The sequence below is a fragment of the Chanodichthys erythropterus genome, chromosome 17, assembly GCF_024489055.1.
Source record: "Chanodichthys erythropterus isolate Z2021 chromosome 17, ASM2448905v1, whole genome shotgun sequence".
In the NCBI taxonomy this organism is placed as follows: domain Eukaryota; kingdom Metazoa; phylum Chordata; class Actinopteri; order Cypriniformes; family Xenocyprididae; genus Chanodichthys; species Chanodichthys erythropterus.
Genome location: NC_090237.1, coordinates 2,862,545 through 2,882,106, shown reverse-complemented (window position 1 = coordinate 2,882,106; position 19,562 = coordinate 2,862,545). Strand labels below are relative to the sequence as shown.

The 19,562-nt window shown below is 38.5% G+C and overlaps 1 protein-coding gene across 5 annotated transcripts in view; it reads right to left on the bottom strand.

The window, feature by feature from the left end:
- Positions 1–499: 499 nt before the first annotated feature.
- fgf12b (fibroblast growth factor 12b) overlaps positions 500–19,562 on the bottom strand; it is a 65,695-nt gene continuing 46,632 nt past the window's right edge. For all 5 annotated transcript variants that reach the window (XM_067365541.1, XM_067365539.1, XM_067365542.1 and 2 more), the window contains 3 exons: positions 15,387–15,490; positions 5,905–6,103; positions 500–3,527 (listed from right to left, as the gene is read on the bottom strand). In XM_067365541.1, the coding sequence (XP_067221642.1) occupies positions 3,397–3,527; positions 5,905–6,103; positions 15,387–15,490 (434 nt within the window). In that variant the 3' untranslated portion in view covers positions 500–3,396. The remainder of the gene's footprint in view (positions 3,528–5,904; positions 6,104–15,386; positions 15,491–19,562) is intronic.

Below are 19,562 nucleotides of genomic sequence, written 5' to 3'. Positions count from 1 at the left end.
TGACTTAGTTTGTCATAATTTTGACTTTTAATTGAAATTCTGAGTATCATAATTTAAATTTATCTCATAATTTTGTCTTTTTATGTCATAATTTCATTTTTTTTGTCATTATTTCGATTAGTCAGTTTTGACTTGTCATAATTCTGACATTAAAAAGTCAAAATTATGACAGAATGTTTATTGCAGAAACGTTTTAATCTAAATCTTTTCATCAAAATTCTACCTTTGACATAAAAAGTCAATGATGACACATCATTTCATAATTACGACTTTTTAGTCTCATAGTTATTACTTTTTATGTCATCAATATGACTTTTTTATGTCAAAATGAAGATTTACCAAAGCATGACTTCTTGAACATTGTGAACATTAAGCAAGGCGGGTCAGGAGGTTTGGGAACAGAGCTGAAGTACTGATGGTGCATTTGTGCAGACGGCAGAAAGAACACCTGAAATCAGAGCAGAGTTTAATCTTTTTTATTTTTAAATGATATTTTCCTCCTGTGGCAGGTTTAATGCTTTATTCAGATCTCTTTACATAATGAACATGAACGTGTTCAGAATTCAAGGTGCAAACATCAGCAAACACAAAGTAACTTCTCAGGTCAGCAGAAGATCATTTCAGCATGGCAATGACATCTTTAGTCTCTCATACCGCTAACGGGACCCTGACCTTTGACCCCCCTTGTAGATGCTGGTGCAGCTCCACTAATGGAAGACGTCTCATAAACCCAGTGTTCAACGACAGCTGGCCTTACATCGATGGATCTGACCAATCAACAGGCAGATCGCATTTAAAGGGGAAGGAACCTGGACTCAAGTGACCAATCAGAAACATGCTGAGCGACAGTTTCCTTGTGGCTGTGTTCAGAATGGCATACCAGCACACTAATCTCTGCAGTATATAGTATGTATACTGTATACAGTATGCAAATGTTCTGTACGCATGGCATGAGACATTCTCCTAAAGCTAAGCGGCACATTTATTTATATACAGCACAGATTGTTTCCAAGCAGCTTCACAGTAATAAACAAGAAAATAACAGTATTAATGTCGCAAAACTCAATTTCAGCTCTACTCAATTTAGTCGTTAATTCAAATTAGTCGCAATGCAATGCATTCAACCTTTCATTTACAGTGAACTGCACTTTTCTTGACTCATTTTTTCATTGGACGTCTTACACAAAATTGGATTAAACATGCAAAACCGTATTTATTTCAGAGACGGTAACTCGCCACCTGCTGAATTACACATGCAACATAGTGACAAAAATGTAGTACACTACAGCTTGAAACGTTTACCATTGCAAGTGCACTGTTTCACACACTATTTGTAAAATATATGAGGCAGTATTCAGTATATACTGCGCAGTAAGCAGTGTGCTAGTCTTCCATTCCGAACACAGTTAAGGAGGAGTGATTAAAAAAACACTGAGTGAGGGAAAGCTAGGGCAGTATATCCTCTGCTAACACACACGCATATAACTGTGTGCCGGTTTAAAGTGGTTTAGTCCAGTTCAGATACTCAGAGGGCAGTCTGTGCTTTTGGCAGGATTAAAATACCCCGATCTCTTGGAGAGAAGGGTTTAAAACAGGAGGCCCATGGTGAAATGAGAGCAGACGCTTCCGTTTACTGAACGCAAAATTCCCTTGCATCCTTTGTGACATCATCGCCATTATGACATCACTATGGAAGCTCGTTTCCGCCATGACATAAAAAATTAAAAAGGTAATTGCGAGTTTATATCTCACAATTCTGACTTTATAACTCTCAATTCTGACTTTATATCTCGCAATTCTGACTTTATAACTCACAATTCTGACTTAACACGCAATTCTGACTTTATATCTCACAATTGTGTTTATATCTCGCGTTATAAAGTCAGAATTGTGAGAAAGTCAGAATTGCGTAATAAAAACGCAATTGCGAGAAAGTCAAATTCTGACTTTATATTTCACAATTCTGACTTTATAACTTGCAATTCTGACCATATTTCACAATTCTGACTTTATAACTCGTAATTCTGACTTTATAACTTGCAATTCTGGCCATATTTCACAATTCTGACTTTATAACTCGTAATTCTGACTTTATAACTTGCAATTCTGACCATTTTTCACAATTCTGACTTTATATCATGCAATTCTGACTTTATATCTCACAGTTGTTTTATATTTCGTGTTATAAAGTCAGAATTGTGAGAAAGTCAGAATTGCGACTATTTACAATTCTGACGTTATAACGCACAATTCTCACTATATCACACAATTCTGAAAAAAAGCCAGAATTGTGAGATAAAAAGTCGCAATGACCTTTTTAATTTTTTGACTTAGTGGTGGAAACAAGCTTCCATACATCACTCTCCCCCTGCTTGATTTTAAGTACATTCGAGACACCACATGACATCACGGAAAAAAATTCTCCTCGCTTTTTTGATGTGGTCTGTAGATATCCGTAACATTCACTACGCCATTTCCTGGGTCGTTCAGAAGTCGTAATCATTATGACATCATAACCATAGGCTCATTAACATATCACCGCCCACATCTATCCAGCATCCAGTGACTCACTCTAATAAACGACATTATGAACTACACCGGTATGTTGATGTTTACCAATCATAACAGTTCATTTACATATAGAAGTCTTAAAGGTACAGTAGCAAGTCTGTTTCATTTGAAAGGTCAGAAAATGAGACATTTTTGAAGGTTGAGTATGATTATAAGTGGGGATATGAAGTAAAATGCTACAGAAGTGTAGAATATGACCCTTTAACACATTTCATACAGTGGAATGAGATGAAGCAGATCTGTAAAGTCACATGACTGTCAGCGCCTATCAGCAGAGCAATTCCTGAACCCTTCCCACTTTAGCCAGTCAGAGAGCAGAATTCACAAGCCCCTCCCACTCAGAATAAAAAACAGAGCAATTATTGGAGGACACAATCGATGCGAACATTCCATATTGATGAGGTGAGCGACATATAGCAGTGAGTGAAAGTGCTTTTGGCATTCATAAATCAACATGTGATCATCGAACATGGCTTAAAGCTCAGACTCCCGAAAGAAACACCCTCCCGCGTCTCCCACGAGCACGTGACGCGAACAGACTCTTGCCAGACTTTGCATAAAATGTAAAATCATGTCCTGATTTTCAGATACTCCTAAAATATTCTCACAGGCAAGAATTCAGCTTTGTTTTTTTTTTGTTTGTTTGTTTTTCTCACGTTACTTCATTAATTTTTGTTTCATTTGATGTTTGTCAATGCTGAAGTTGCTGTTGTTTGTTGGGGTGTAAGAAAGCATTCAGCTCCAGGGGTCACCGTGTGTGTGTGTGTGTGTGTGAGTGTGTGTGTGTGTGTGTACATTTACAGGTCAGTGTGTGTGTGTGTGTGGCTATGAGCCTTCATGATCAGTAGAGTCCTGGTTCAACTCTTTCCTGGTGCCCATAGTGGGAGTTCCTGAGTTTTTCCTGGACCGCTGCTTCTCGTCAATTTCATGCAGCGACGGCTCCTTATACATACACACTGAGAGACAGAGAAACAAACACATATAGAATGTTATTAGTAAACACAAGTGTTTTTTTGTAACTAGTGATGCATTAATAGTGCGGTCCAAAAAACATTTTGTAGTATTATTTTGCGTTATTGTCACATTTTTTACTATATATGAACAGTATTTGAGTGAACAGTTCAATTGAAAAATGTCCAAGTTATATGAATAAATAATGTGAGCAGAATAAACAAATTCTCAATATTTGTCAGTCTTTTGATCATTATATTTACACACACACACTGCAAAGTAGGGATGCATGATATATCGGCCACCATATCGGTATCGGCTGATATATGTTCATTTTTAATGTTATCGTTATCGGCCCAAAAAGAAAATTTGGCCGATATATTAAGGCAGATAAATAATGGATTATTTCTTTTAATGGTGGGACTTTTGTTTTTGTAATCAGGCTCTCAAAAATTTGGATTTAGATTTATTGGCCAATATATCAGTTATCGGCTTTCAAATATAAAGTTAAATTATCGATTATCGGTATTGGCCAAAATGTTCATATCAGTGCATCCTTACTGCAAAGGAATCATAATTTCAAGCAAATTGCCAGTGATGTGAAATATAATAAAATTAAAGATGCAATATGAAAATTTTGGCCGATACCGATAACCGATAATTCTTTATATTTGAAAGCAGATAACTGATATATTGGATGATAAATGTAAATCCAATTTTTTATGACAAAAACACAAGTCCCACCATTAAAATCCACGTCCCAAACACACAATTATAATGTTCTCACTATAATATCATGTAGTCTATATGACAGACTTGCACTGTAAATGTTGCACTTAACTTTATTTTCCTTTTTGAAGTGATTTCAATCATATTTCAAGCTTTTTAAAACCATTAAGACGAACAGTACGCATCTGAAGGAAGTAATCCATTATTTATCGACTTTAATATATCGGCCAAATTTTCTTATCGTGCTGATAACGATAACATTAAAAATGAACATATATCAGCCAATACCGATATTGAGGCCGATATATTGTGCATCCCTTAATAAAATCTAAGATATGTAATAAATATAATTTTAAGTATTTAAAACATAAAAGGTAACACTTTACAATAGGGTTCATTTGTTAAACATTAGTTAATGGATTAACTAACATGAACTAACAATGAGCAATACATTTGTTACTGTATTTACAATACAGTTGTTCATTCTTTGTTCATGTTAGTTCACAGTGCATTAACTAATGTTAACAAGCTTTTAATAATGTATTAGTAAATGTTGAAATTAACATTAACAAAGATTAATAAATGCTGTATAAGTGCAGTTCATTATTAGTGTTAACTAATGTAGTTAACTAATGTTAACTAATGAACCGTATTGTAAAGTGTTACCAAATAAAATGCAGTAGAAATCTTTATTTCAATCAATTAACACAAGGAAGAATATTTATATTATTACAGCTTTATTAATAGGCAGTGATTAAAAAAAGGAATGGGCTAAATAATTTGCTAAAACATTTTTATGCAATTAAAATGCCACACAAAGAACATTTCTGACTGAGTAATGACAAATTAATTCAGCTTGAATTTTGAACTAATTCATTTAAACAAACAGTCGAAAACTGATTTGTGTAAATTATTTAAACTTTTCAAACATTTTATTCAACTAAGGTTGAAATCAGAGATGCAACAGATATTTATGTGTGTGATGGAGGAATTCCTGCCACTGTTTTGACTCATTTACACATTTTATAAGCTCTTTATGAGTTCGTAGCTGGTAAAAATACCATCATATCTATGCACATACAGCAAGCACATTTAGCACAAAGCAGTGTTTCGGATGTTCAGTGCATTCTGAACGCCATAAAAGCCAAATTCAAGAAGTATGTATAAGTTAAAAAAAAAGTCAGATTACTGCTATCTGGTTGAATAAAAAAATCAAATGTCATACATAGTATAACTGCTAGATGGCAGCATAGGCCTATTTTATCAACAGGGTTGAAGAAAGAATAGTCTTTTTACATTTTCCAACTTTAAATGCATATTGCCTGTCCTGTACAGCTGCCCTGAAGCTACCAGGGTGGCGTTGGTGCCAGGGCTTGGACCCATCATCGTTGCTTGCAGCTATATTTTTTTGTTTTGTATCTTTAGGCTTGGTCTTAATAATGGCAGTGTTAATGCTAAGTGAATCAAGGATAATTTCTTTTTCGGTCCAGACCAAAAGGACCAAAAGAACTGAACTACAAGTGTGAGCACACACTTATACTTATAAATCTACTCTAACATTGTCAACAAAATAATATCATATTGTTAATAATTCATACATCACCCAGCCCTACTTATGCATATATTTGTGTGTGTGTGTGTGTGTGTCCTCACCTTCAATGGGTCTCGGCACGAAGTGTGAACATGGTTTCGTTTTCTTGACCCGGTTTCCCTTCATGATAGTTCCTTCTTTATTGAGTCCGAGGAACCAGGCGCGCCCGCTCTCATGCTGGCGGTACAGCGTAGACGAGTAGATCACGTAATAATTCTCAAACACACTCTCCTTAAACTTACACTCCGCTGTGAACACGTCCTACAGACAGACAGAAAGAGAGAGACAGAGAGGAGAGAGATGTTAAAAAACAATGTGTGTGTGTGTCTTTATAGAGTCTTTGTCCCAGTTTCTTTATCAAGTCTTTTGCATGCACAGGTGGAGAGGGTGGAGACTGCCGTCAACCAGAGCAGAAAACACCCCAGGTGAACAAAAATACACACACCAACACCTGACACAGTTCATGTTTTGTGTTTATTATATACAGTAGTGGCCAAAAGTGATGTCCGGAGGGGATATTTGTTTTTATTGACCCTGCAAGTCTCAATTAAGACATTAAAATATTTGAAAATATTTTAAATATGAGGAAAGAACAAAACACTCAACTTGATTAAGGTATTAAGGCAGACTGAATAACTCCAAAAGTGGGCGTTACCTCCAAAAGAGGCGGAGTCTTACACGCAAAGACATTCACTTCCACCTAATGAGGAATTATATTTCAAAATAAAAGTTTGTTACTATATAAATAAATATGCCTATATAAATCAACATATATTTATTTATTATCAAGATGTAACCAATCGAACGTTCATCTTTGATAGCTCTGTAAGAGGGGGTCCCGGACGGTACTTTTTGGTGATTTCATGACTTACTAATTAATTTTGTATCTACGATGTTGCATGCTTGTAATTTATGTTGCTCTTTATATATAGTGAAGTGATATACAGAGCATGCAATTGAAGAGTACGCGCTAAGTCTGAAAGGAATGGAAAGTTTTTTCTGAGGTAACAGTTTACGAATTTTGTAACAATTTACAAAAATGTTGTAAGAATAATGACAGTGACATACAGCCTGACAACATCTCATCTGACCGCAGGACAACACGTTTTACTCAGACACTCTTTACTTAAATGAGTCTGACAGAAGAGTCAACAGCTTTCATGCACATATTTCAAAATAAAAGTCTCGATTTAGAAAAAAACATGCAACTTCCAAAAGGGGCAGAGTCTTCACACACAGACTTTGCTTCAACCTAATGTCATTGACTTACATTTCAAAATAAATGGTTGTAAATTAAACACCATTTCCCGCTGAAAGATGAATTGATCTTACATAAAATTTTGTCATAAATTAAATACGAAAATAACATTAGAATAATGACAGTGACATATAACCTCACAGCATCTCATCTGACCACAGACACTGAATCAGGACAATACGTTTCACTCAGGCACTCTTTACTTAAATGAGTCTGACAGAAGAGTCAACAGCTTTCAGTCACATCTTTCAAAATAAAAGTTTTGATTCAGAAAAAAAAAAACCATCTTGGGGAGGTAGCACTGTGATTGACAAGACCAATGAAATCTTTAGAATCGGCTGCAGGGGCGGTTTGTGTGCTGAAAAAAACGAATCACTCATACGTGTCATGTGTCCGTCAGTGAATTGGAGGAAGCCACGCCCCTTTTGGAGATCTCCAGGCTTCAGCTACACCTTTCTCACGGCTCAGAAAACGTTCCCTGTTAGTTGGGTCAATGGAAGCAATAAAATCTGACCATCTGTCCCAATGATCAATGAGCCACATGATCAATGTCAATCATTTCCTTACATTTGATTAGTCTCCTCGACAGTGAAATCTGAAATACTCACTTATAGGCTATTTTACATCATAACGTGTCTATGTTTTAAACTTTATTTCCAGGTATTTGTTCATCTCTCATATTTTTAATGTGGTCTCAGACTTTTGAACCCTACTGTATATATATATATATTACACACACACACACACACACAAGTACAAGAGATGTGCTTTCTTTGCCATCTCAGCATCTCATACCACTTTAGCAGATTAAACGTCACCACTAAATAACCGGTAGAAAACCTCACACACACTCACACAACCCTGATCTACAACAGCCAGATCATAAAACTGCTGAACACTCTCAGTAAAATATAATACACACACAAATTACAACACCACCAATCTATGGGCTGATATTTGTGTATTTACAAATAAATGGAAGGCAGTTCACAAATACACATGAAATAGCAAAACATAAAACTATCAATGTGTGAATTGTTATGAAACAAACTGTAATTGGCTTAAGTTATCAAATGCACGTTTATGATTGCACAGAAAGGGTTAATGCATATGAATATAATCTATCCAATGACAAATGAACGTTCATTACATTTATTTGTGTATATTAAACAAATATCAGCCCATGGAGAAGTACACAAAGAAGAATTTGTGTATGTTGAACAATTTATATATGTCCTTATAACACGGCATTGTTGACTTATAAAACTAAAGGTCACTTATTATCACCTCACTGTACATTCAATTATCCCTTACACACACTGCATTACAACACTCACAAACACAAATACACACTCAGACAAAGAAACACACACATGCATAGACTGTCACACTTTGGCAGAAGTTCATTATCACACTAAAACTGAGTTAATTAACACTTTCTCACCCCAAAGATAGAACAACATCCAGAACAGCTGATCTTGACACACACATAGACATGTGTAAAGTTACATAACAACCTTCATTAAATATGCATTTCTATAAGTTCAGTCTCATAATGTATAAAAGATCAAGCTGCCATCTGCAACGGCGCAATGAAATTCTCCCATTCACATTTTCCATTAAGTTCTTCAATAAAGAATTGATTTAATCAAACCATGAATTGAACATTTGATTCAAAAGTAAAAAGGCCAGTTTTGCATGAGAAAACTGCGAATCTGGGTTTTGTGTCTATTCACATTTGCAATTCAAAACTTAAGCAGAATTATTACAATTTATCATGAATAAACTTGAAATCAAACTTAGGTATAATTATGTTTTTCCCCATATTTTGTGCTGACGTTCTGCAAAATTCTGTGGAATGAAAGAGAGTCCAAGACTCTAATTTCTGAAAGCATCATCAAATTACATTAAATATTTAATAAACACACTAAAAATGTGCAGAACAGCCATTTAAATTCAGAGGAGCTTTCTTCCTTGTGCGCCTGGTGTTTTGCAATGGAGATTTTAAATAGGGATGCATGAACATTTTGGCCGATACCGATAATTCTTTATATTTGAAAGCTGATAATCGATATATATATTGACCAATAAATCTAAATCTAAATTTTTATAGAATTTTGAAAGCCTGATTACAAAAACAAAAGTCCCACAATTAAAATCTACATCCCAAGCACACAATTATGCACACAATTACACAATTATAATAATGTTCTCATAATTTTATGTAGTCTATATGATAAGCTTGCGCTGTACATGTTGCACTTAACTGTATTTTCCTTTTTGAAGTGATTTCAATCATATTTCAAGCAATTTAAATCCATCATTACTGAACAAGTGTCTCAGCTGAAGAAAATAATCCATTATTTATCGGCTTTAATATATCAGCCAAATTTCTTATTGGGCCAATAACGATAACATTAAAAATTAACATATATCGGGCGATACCGATATTCTGCAGATATATGTTCATTTTTAATGTTATGGTTATCAAACCAATAAGAAAATATGAAATCAGCCAAATTTTCTTATTGGGTCGATAACAATAACATTATAAATTAATATATATCGGCCAATGCCGATATTGCAGCCGATATATGTTCATTTATAATGTTATCGTTATCGGCCCGATAAAAAAAATAAGAAATTGGCCAAATTTTATTATGGGGCCGATAACGATAGCATTAAAAATGAACATATATTGGTCGATACCGATACTGCAGCTGATATATATTCATTTTTAATGTTATCATTATCGGCCCGATAAAAAAATAAGAAATTGGCCAAATTTTATTATGGGGCCGATACCGATAGCATTAAAAATGAACATATATTGGTCGATACCGATACTGCAGATGATATATATTAATTTTTAATGCTATCATTATCGGCCCGATAAAAAAATAAGAAATTGGCCAAATTTTATTATGGGGCCGATACCGATAGCATTAAAAATGAACATATATTGGTCGATACCGATACTGCAGATGATATATATTCATTTTTAATGTTATCATTACCGGCCCGATAAGAAAATAAGAAATCAGCCAAATTTTCTCATGGGGCCGATAACAACAACATTAAAAATGAACATATATTGGCTCATACCGATACTGCAGCTGATATATGTTAATTTTTAATGTTATCGTTATCAGACCAATAAGAAAATATAAAATCGGCCAAATTTTCTTATTGGGTCGATAACAATAACATTATAAATTAATATATATTGGCCAATGCCGATATTGTGGGCGATATACGTTCATTTTTAATGTTATCGTTAGAGGCCCGATAAAAAAATAAGAAATCGGCCAAATTTTATTATGGCGCCGATAACGATAGCATTAAAAATGAACATATATTGGTCGATACCGATACTGCAGCAGATATATGTTCATTTTTAATGTTATTGTTATCGGCCCCATAAGAAAATAAGAAATCTGCCAAATTTTCTTATGGGGCCGATAACAATAACATTAAAAATGAACATATATTGGCCGATACCGATACTGCAGCTGATATATGTTAATTTTTAATGTTATCTTTATCGGCCCGATGTTACGGTATGCTGGTGCAGAGATGAGGCAGATACGGATTTCCACAATAATAGATGCTTTTTAATAAACAAAGGTAAGGAACGCCAGACATACACATTAACAAAACAGAGAACGGACCAGGAGTGAAGGGAGTGAGTGCAATATATGGGGAGTGCTGACAATAGAGTCCAGGTGCAGGTGATCTGTGATGATGAGGAGCTGACGAGGGAAGTGTGTGCAGGTGAGGAGAACAGGAGGATTCTGGGAAATGGAGTCCAGGGAAACAAGGGATCTGTAACAGTACCTCCCCCTCCCGGTAGGCGCGTCCTCGCGCCGTAGATGTAACAACCGGGAGGGGGGCGGGCGCCCTGGAGACCTCAAACCGGAGCAGGGGAAGGAGTAAACTGGAGTGGAGGTCTCCAGGGCAGGTCCAAAAACCATGGCGGGTCAAGAGCCGTGGGCAGCCATGGGGGGTCAGGAGCCGTGGGCAGCCATGGCGGGTCAGGAGCCGTGGGCAGCCATGGCGGGTCAGGTGCAGCGGGCAGACATGCAGCGGGCATACATGGCGGGTCAGGTGCAGCGGGCAGCCATGGCGGGTCAGGTGCAGCGGGCAGCCATGGCGGGTCAGGAGCCGAAGCCTTCGAGGCGTTGAGCCCAGGCGTCGCTGAAGGACTGGCGGGTGATGGCGGAACCGAAGGCTCCGCCGACCGAAGCGCAGCCGGGGCTCCAGAAGGCCGCAGTTGAACACAGACGACAGACAACAAAGTGAACACTAGGGGGAGTGAGGAAGCCAACTGGAAGCGAGGGACGGAGGGACGGAGCGGAGACGGAGGAGTGCAGTCCAGAGGGGAAGGCAGGCTGACGAGGGACCAAGGTGTGAACGGGGGCAGGATGGAGACTTGTGAGGCTGGAGGACTGATGGGCAACGGTGGAGCAGAGGGAGGTTGGAGCCAGGGTGTAGGTAATCGCCCAGAGGTCCGAGGTGGAGATCTGGGCGAGGGGGCTTGAGGTGAAGGTTCAGTGAAGACAGACATGGGAGGCGGGAGAGGGAGGCAGGGAGGGAAAACAGTCTTTGGGCTGGAGGGTTCAAAAACACAGTTCATAGGAGCAGTAGGTTCGGCGGCGGCGGCGGCTGGAGCGGCTGTCTCGGCGGCGGCGGCTGGAGCGGCTGGCTCGGCGGCGGCGGCTGGAGCGGCTGGCTCGGCGGCGGCGGCTGGAGCGGCTGGCTCGGCGGCGGCGGCTGGAGCGGCTGGCTCGGCGGCGGCGGCTGGAGCGGCTGGCTCGGCGGCGGCGGCTGGAACTGAGGGCTCGGCGGCGGCGGCTGGAACTGAGGGCTCGTAGGCGGCGGCTGGAGCTGAGGGCTCGTAGGCGGCGGAGACTGGAGAACTTTGCTCGGCGGCGGAGACTGGAGAACTTTGCTCGGCGGCGGAGACTGGAGAACTTTGCTCGGCGGCGGAGACTGGAGAACTTTGCTCGGCGGCGGAGACTGGAGAACTTTGCTCGGCGGCGGAGACTGGAGAACTTTGCTCGGCGGCGGAGACTGGAGAACTTTGCTCGGCGGCGGAGACTGGAGAACTTTGCTCGGCGGCGGAGACTGGAGAACTTTGCTCGGCGGCGGAGACTGGAGAACTTTGCTCGGCGGCGGAGACTGGAGAACTTGGCTCGGAGGAGACTGGAGAACTTGGCTCGGAGGAGACTGGAGAACTTGGCTCGGAGGAGACTGGAGAACTTGGCTCGGCGGAGACTGGGGTTGAGGGCCATTTCATCCCCTCAAATACAATTAAAATCCCCACAGGCACTGGAGCTGGCTCTGTGGGGACTGGAGCTGGCTCTGGAGATACTGGAGCTGGCTCTGGAGATACTGGAGCTGGCTCTGGAGATACTGGAGCGGGCTCTGGAGATACTGGAGCGGGCTCTGGAGATACTGGAGCGGGCTCTGGAGATACTGGAGCGGGCTCTGGAGACACTGGAGCGGGCTCTGGAGACACTGGAGCGGGCTCTGGAGACACTGGAGCGGGCTCTGGAGATACTGGAGCGGGCTCTGGAGATACTGGAGCGGGCTCTGGAGACACTGGAGCGGGCTCTGGAGATACTGGAGCGGGCTCTGGAGATACTGGAGCGGGCTCTGGAGATACTGGAGCGGGCTCTGGAGACATTGGGGCCGCTTTCTTCCTCCTCCTCCGCTTACTAGGCCCAGTAGCGGAATATGGGTCCAGCCTGGGGCAGGCAGGGAGTTCGCTGGAGCGGTATGCGGAGGAAGCCGGAGGTTGACTGACTGGCCCGGCCAACCGTGTTTCTGGATGGACCGGACGACAACACTGATCCTGAACCTCTTCTACTAAGAAATTGGAGCCATTCAACCACAAAATTAAATTGATAGTGTCGCTTAAGGAGAAACAAAAAACAGGTTCATCAAAACGGATAGTGTCGTCATCCAATCCATCCAAAAACAAGGAGATCAACTGAGCATCAGGCCAGTCAGACAAGAAAGCAAGCTCCACGAACTCCTCCACATACCTCTCCAGCGAACGTCCTACCTGCAGGAGCCCGATAATGCGTTCGCTGGCTGTTAGAAGAGTGAGAGGCGCTGGAGGAGCAGGAGCCAGGGAGCTGGTGGAAGTCTCCATTTTTTTTTTTGTGGCAAATCCGGTCGGTTTGGGTCCGTTCTTCTGTTACGGTATGCTGGTGCAGAGATGAGGCAGATACGGATTTCCACAATAATAGATGCTTTTTAATAAACAAAGGTAAGGAACGCCAGACATACACATTAACAAAACAGAGAACGGACCAGGAGTGAAGGGAGTGAGTGCAATATATGGGGAGTGCTGACAATAGAGTCCAGGTGCAGGTGATCTGTGATGATGAGGAGCTGACGAGGGAAGTGTGTGCAGGTGAGGAGAACAGGAGGATTCTGGGAAATGGAGTCCAGGGAAACAAGGGATCTGTAACACCCGATAAGAAAATAAGAAATCGGCCAAATTTTCTCATGGGGCCAATAACGATAACATTAAAAATTAACATATATTGGCCGATACCGATATTGTGGCAGATATATGTTCATTTTTAATTTTATTGTTATCGGCCCGATAAGAAAATAAGAAATATGCCACATTTTTTTACGGGGCCGATAACAACAACATTAAAAATGAACGTATATTGGCCAATACCGATATTGCGGCTGATATATGTTCATTTTTAATGTTATCATTATTGGCCCGATAAGAAAATACAAAATCAGCCAAATTTTCATATGGGGGTGATAACGATAAAATATTGTGGCCGATATAAGTTCATTTTTAATGTTATCGTTATCGGCCCGATAAGAAAATATACTGATATCTTGATATATTTTAAATGCCATTTTACTCAAAGTTGTGTCATGAGAGCAGCCCATAGTGCTGCCATGAGTCCTTTCACACCAGTCCATTTAGAGTCCCTTCACACTGTTCAGAGCAAACCGATGTGTGTGTGTGTGTCTAAAACACCATCACACAGCTTGCTTTCTTTGTGAATCAGTGTAGTTCAGGGGCTACACTTATACTTCAAACTTTAATAGCACAAGTCTGTGAATTATGAATGTAGACAGGAGCAGAGACTCACTCTCTCCATCACATGACTGTCGCTTCCAGAACATTCTTGCTGTTGTATTTCAGACTACATGAGAGAAAGCTAGTGTTAAAATATTTCTTTAACTTGTATTTTCTGCACTGAACACATCCAAAAACATAAAAACTCAACACCATGAGTATCACTGCAAAAAAAACTTTCTAAAGATGAAGACGCATCCTTACTAAACTATTTATTGTTAATATTTTTAGAACAGAATGAAATACATTTTTAATTTCTCTAACCTTTCATCTTTTCTAAGCTCGACGCAACGCATTCTGGGATTGCCCTGTCTGTGAAGGATGCCATTTTATTAGGAAGCATATTGTTTCTTCCTACCTTCAAGAGTGTAACCTTAAAATGTTGTCTAGATAGGCAGCTCACTGAATTAAAATCTCCTGATATCACAATAAATAAAGGCAGTTAGTAGAATTTTATGTACATTTATGCATCTGGCAGATGCTTTTATTAAAAGCAACTTATATTGCATTCAAGGTAGACATTTTTATCAGTTCTTGCTTCCCTTATTTATTATTTTTTTAACACCATGTAGGCACAAAGTGAATAACAAAAGTCATACAACTATCAAAAAAACTACATAAAACATTTAAGATTAATACGAGACATGAATTATAAAATATATTCAGGGGAAACTCTTTTAAATACATCACTTAAACAGTAAAAAGGTTGTATATTTATATAAAAAAACAGCTAATAGTATCTACCTGTCTACTGTATGCTCAGTGTAAATTTATGCTATAAATGATCTCAATAACTTTAATCACAGTTTTGTAGCTCTGACCTGCAGTAAATACAATAAAACTCGAACCACACCAGTATTAACACACTGCAACTTGTAAAGACACACTGAAACACACAACACCACAACCGTAACACAATAACAGTCTGTCCTGCTTTCCAAAACACACACACACACTCACTTACAAACACACAACAAAACACACACGCACTACACCAAAATTGCATAATAGTACATACCCCGACAAACGCTACAGAGAAAAGAAACAAAACAGATTGTATAATCACATGAAAAATTAAAAATTTCAGATAAAACAGACATGATAGACACGCATCCTCTTGAACACACACACACACACACACACAGATGTGAGGAGTGTTTTCTTACCGTGGAGTACAGGAAACCTTCTCCATTCATGGCTACGTAAAGTCCAGCCTTCACGCCCTGAATCGCCACGACCCGCAAACCCACCGGGATCAGATTAAACAGAGCTGAAACACACCAACAGGAACATCACATTGATCGCATGTTGCTCTTTCCTTGTTTTGTTCCATTTAGTATCAACTTTGTCTCAAAAGTTTCTCCTAAAATTCCATGGAACAAATGGAAGTCGACAGAAATGACATAAGAGACAGTAAGAGACAGTAAGAGTGGACAGTATTATCACATTATTTTGGTTGATAATGATATATTCCATGCAGGGTTGTGCTCCATTCAGACTTTAATTTAGAATTCTTTTTCAGTGAATGAATTTGCATTGAGGTAGTTAACAGGATTCAGAGTTGCAATTCAAATTTGAATGTAACAAAGAATAATGTAAATAATTTGAAATTCAAAAATTCACAGACAGATAGAATAACAGAACGAATGATAGATAGAACAGAACAAACAATCGATAGACAGAATGTCAAAACAAATGGATGAACAATAGATAGATAGATAGATAGAACAAATGATAGATAAAATGACAGAATGAACAACGGTAGATAGATAGAATGACAGAACAAATGAATGATAGATAGAATGGCAGAATGATAGATAGATAGATAGATAGATAGATAGATAGATAGATAGATAGATAGATAGATAGATAGATAGATAGATAGATAGATAGATAGATAGATAGATAGATAGATAGATAGATAGATAGATAGATAGATAGATAGAACAAATGATAGATAAAATGACAGAACGAACAACGGTAGACAGATAGAAAAACAGAATGAACAAAGAAACCAATGAACGAACCATAGATAGAATGACAGAACGAATGAATGATAGATAGAACAGAACAAATGAACGAACGATAGATAGATAGATGGACAGAAAGAATGCATGAACAAATGAACGAACAAACAATAGACAGAATGACAGAACGAATGATAGATAAAATGACGGAACGAACAACGGTAGATAGATAGAAAAACAGAACAGAAATGAATGATAGACAGAATGACAGAATGAACGAACGATAGAACAGATCAAATGAATGAACGATAGATAGCAAGAACAGAACAAACGAACGACAGAACAGAACAAACGAATGAATGATAGATAGAACAAACGAACAGTAGATAGATAGAATGACAAAACAAACGATAGATAGATAGATAGATAGATAGATAGATAGATAGATAGATAGATAGATAGATAGATAGATAGATAGATAGATAGATAGATAGATAGATAGATAGATAGATAGATAGATAGATAGATAGATAGAACCACAGAATGAACGAACGATTGATAGATAGAACGACAAAACAAACAAACTAATGATAGAACGACGGAACGATAGATAAAAGCACAGATGTTTCAGATACAACGAAAGAATATTCAAAGGAGGAATGAAGGACAGGAGAGAGAGAAATCAATCTACTGAGAGTCAGAGGAAGATTTCATTGCCGCTGATTCAGTTCAAGTCCGTAAAAATCGACAGGAGGGAAAAACCCATGAGGAGAGAAAAAAACAGGAGCAGCGGAGGAGTGCAGCAGGATAACGGAGGGATGGAGGGGGAGGAGAGATCAGAGGGATGAGTGTGCTTGTGTGGGATTGAGAGCGGAATATGAGAGAGAATTCAAGCTCACAGCGATATTACATGTGTGTGAGAGGAACATGCAAGAAATGTATACTTTTATTCAGTAAACTGATCAAAAGTGACAGTAAAGACATTTATAATGTCACAAAAGATTTATATTTCAAATAAATGTTGTTCTTTTGCACTTTCTATTCATCAAAAAATCATGAAAAATACATTATATCACAGTTTCAACATTGATAATAATCAGAAATGTTTCTTGAGCATCAAATCATCATATCAGAATGATTTCTGAAGGATCATGTGACACTGAAGACTGGAGTAATGATGCTGAAAATCACAGTACACTTTACTATATATTCACATAGAAAACAGCTATTTTACACGTATTATATAATTGAGTGCTGAAGTTTGATGCTGTAACACAAGAACACAAAAAATCATGTCTGTGCAATTCTGCTTCTCCCTGCTGTAAGCTTGTTCATCAATTGTTCTTCATTTTGCTGGAAGCTGACCAGATTCTGAGCGTATTGAGTTTCAGCTGTCCGTCTGATCAATATTCTCACTTTAGATGAAAACATGTTTGCCCACAGCTGTCTGATAAATGCGATCATGTTATATGAGAGTTCCCCACGGCATAAAAACAACCAATCTCAACAGGATCACATCTCAAATATTTACTTCCACACTGGTCCCGTTGCAAATGATCCTGTAAACTCAAAGTAAGAATGTTTGTGTTCATAATCTGTAATCAAACTGGAATGTACACTTGTGCCACCTCTGCTATACTTGAAAATACATCACATTACTGCAGTCGAATGGGATGTTGAGTGTGGACTTCAACAGTGAATCTCTGGTAAGACTGGAGGACTGAACACAGTAATGTGTGTCTCACGTGTGTCAGACAAAGACTGTGTGTCTAAGCCTGTTGGACTCGCTAATGTGAGTTGTGCAGATAAGGAGGAAGGCCGTGTAATTCAAAAGCATTTCATAGGAGATTCAAAACATGAGTGGGCACCTTTAAAATACAGGGGCTGGAGGAAAGAAGTAACGCTCCAAAATCCAGAGCTTTATGAGTAAAACATCCCTCTCTAGCACCCTGGGGAGATGAGCTCAGAAATGTGTGTGTGTGTGTGTGTCCATGCTCAGTAATGCATATGAAGATCTGAGAAAACTGTGAGATCAGGCGAGATCACACACACATGCACGTGATGAGGATTCAAGTCATATTTCATCCCAAAATTCAAAGAAAGGAATGATTCATTTTAGGGGAAATATTAATAATAAAATGTAACAAATTATATAAAAAAATATCTTATTATATATATGTATATTACTCGATGTACCACAAACTGAAGTTTTAAGAGTTGTTTTAAGGCTAGAATGTAGTTGTTTAGACCTGAAATATGTGACTCAAATTTAATTATAGCGCTTATTTTACGCTTATTTCTTATAGTGGTTAAACATGAGATATAATTCATTGTGGGTACATAAAACGGCCAATCTTTGCTCTTATTAATCTATTACTTGTTCTTGAGCAAATAGAATTGGGCTAAGTTAAATTTAATAATTTAATATTAATGCTATATTTAACTTATATCCTGTTGAGCACTGCTTTTGTACACAGCAAAATCACCAGAGTTAAAGCACAACTAAGTAACTGTTTTTACCTTCATAAATAGTTTTCTAAGTCCTTACGATGGTTAAAGGTGCCCTAGAACTTCTTTTTAAAAGATGTAATATAAGTCTAAGGTGTCCCCTGAATGTGTCTGTGAAGTTTCAGCTCAAAATACCCCATAGATTTTTTTTAATTCATTTTTTTAACCGTCTATTTTGGGGCATCATTAAATATGCGCAGATTCAGGCTGCGACCCCTTTAAATTCTCCTGCTCTCCGCCCACGGAGCTCGCGCTTGCTTTAAACACCATAAACAAAGTTCACACAGCTAATATAACCTTCAAAATGGATCTTTACAAGATGTTCGTCATGCAGCATGTCTAATCGCATAAGTACAGTGTTTATTTGGATGTATTACACTTGATTCTGAATGAGTTTGATAGTGCTGCGTGGCTTAAGCTAACATTACACACTGTTGGAGAGATTTATAAAGAATGAAGTTGTGTTTATGAATTATACAGACTGCAAGTGTTTAAAAATGAAAATAGCGACGGCTCTTGTCTCCATGAATACAGTAAGAAACGATGGTAACTTTAACCACATTTAACAGTACATTAGCAACATGCTAACGAAACATTTAGGAACAAATATCACTAAAAATATCATATATCATGGATCATGTCAGTTATTATTGCTCCATCTGCCATTTTTCGCTATTGTTCTTGCTTACCTAGTCTGATGATTCAGCTGTGCACAGATCCAGACGTTAATACTGGCTGCCCTTGTGTAATGCCTCGATCATGAGCTGTCATATGCAAATATTGGGGCGTACACCTCGACTGTTACGTAACAGTCTGTGTTATGTTGAGATTCGCCTGTTCTTCGGAGGTCTTTTAAACAAATGAGAT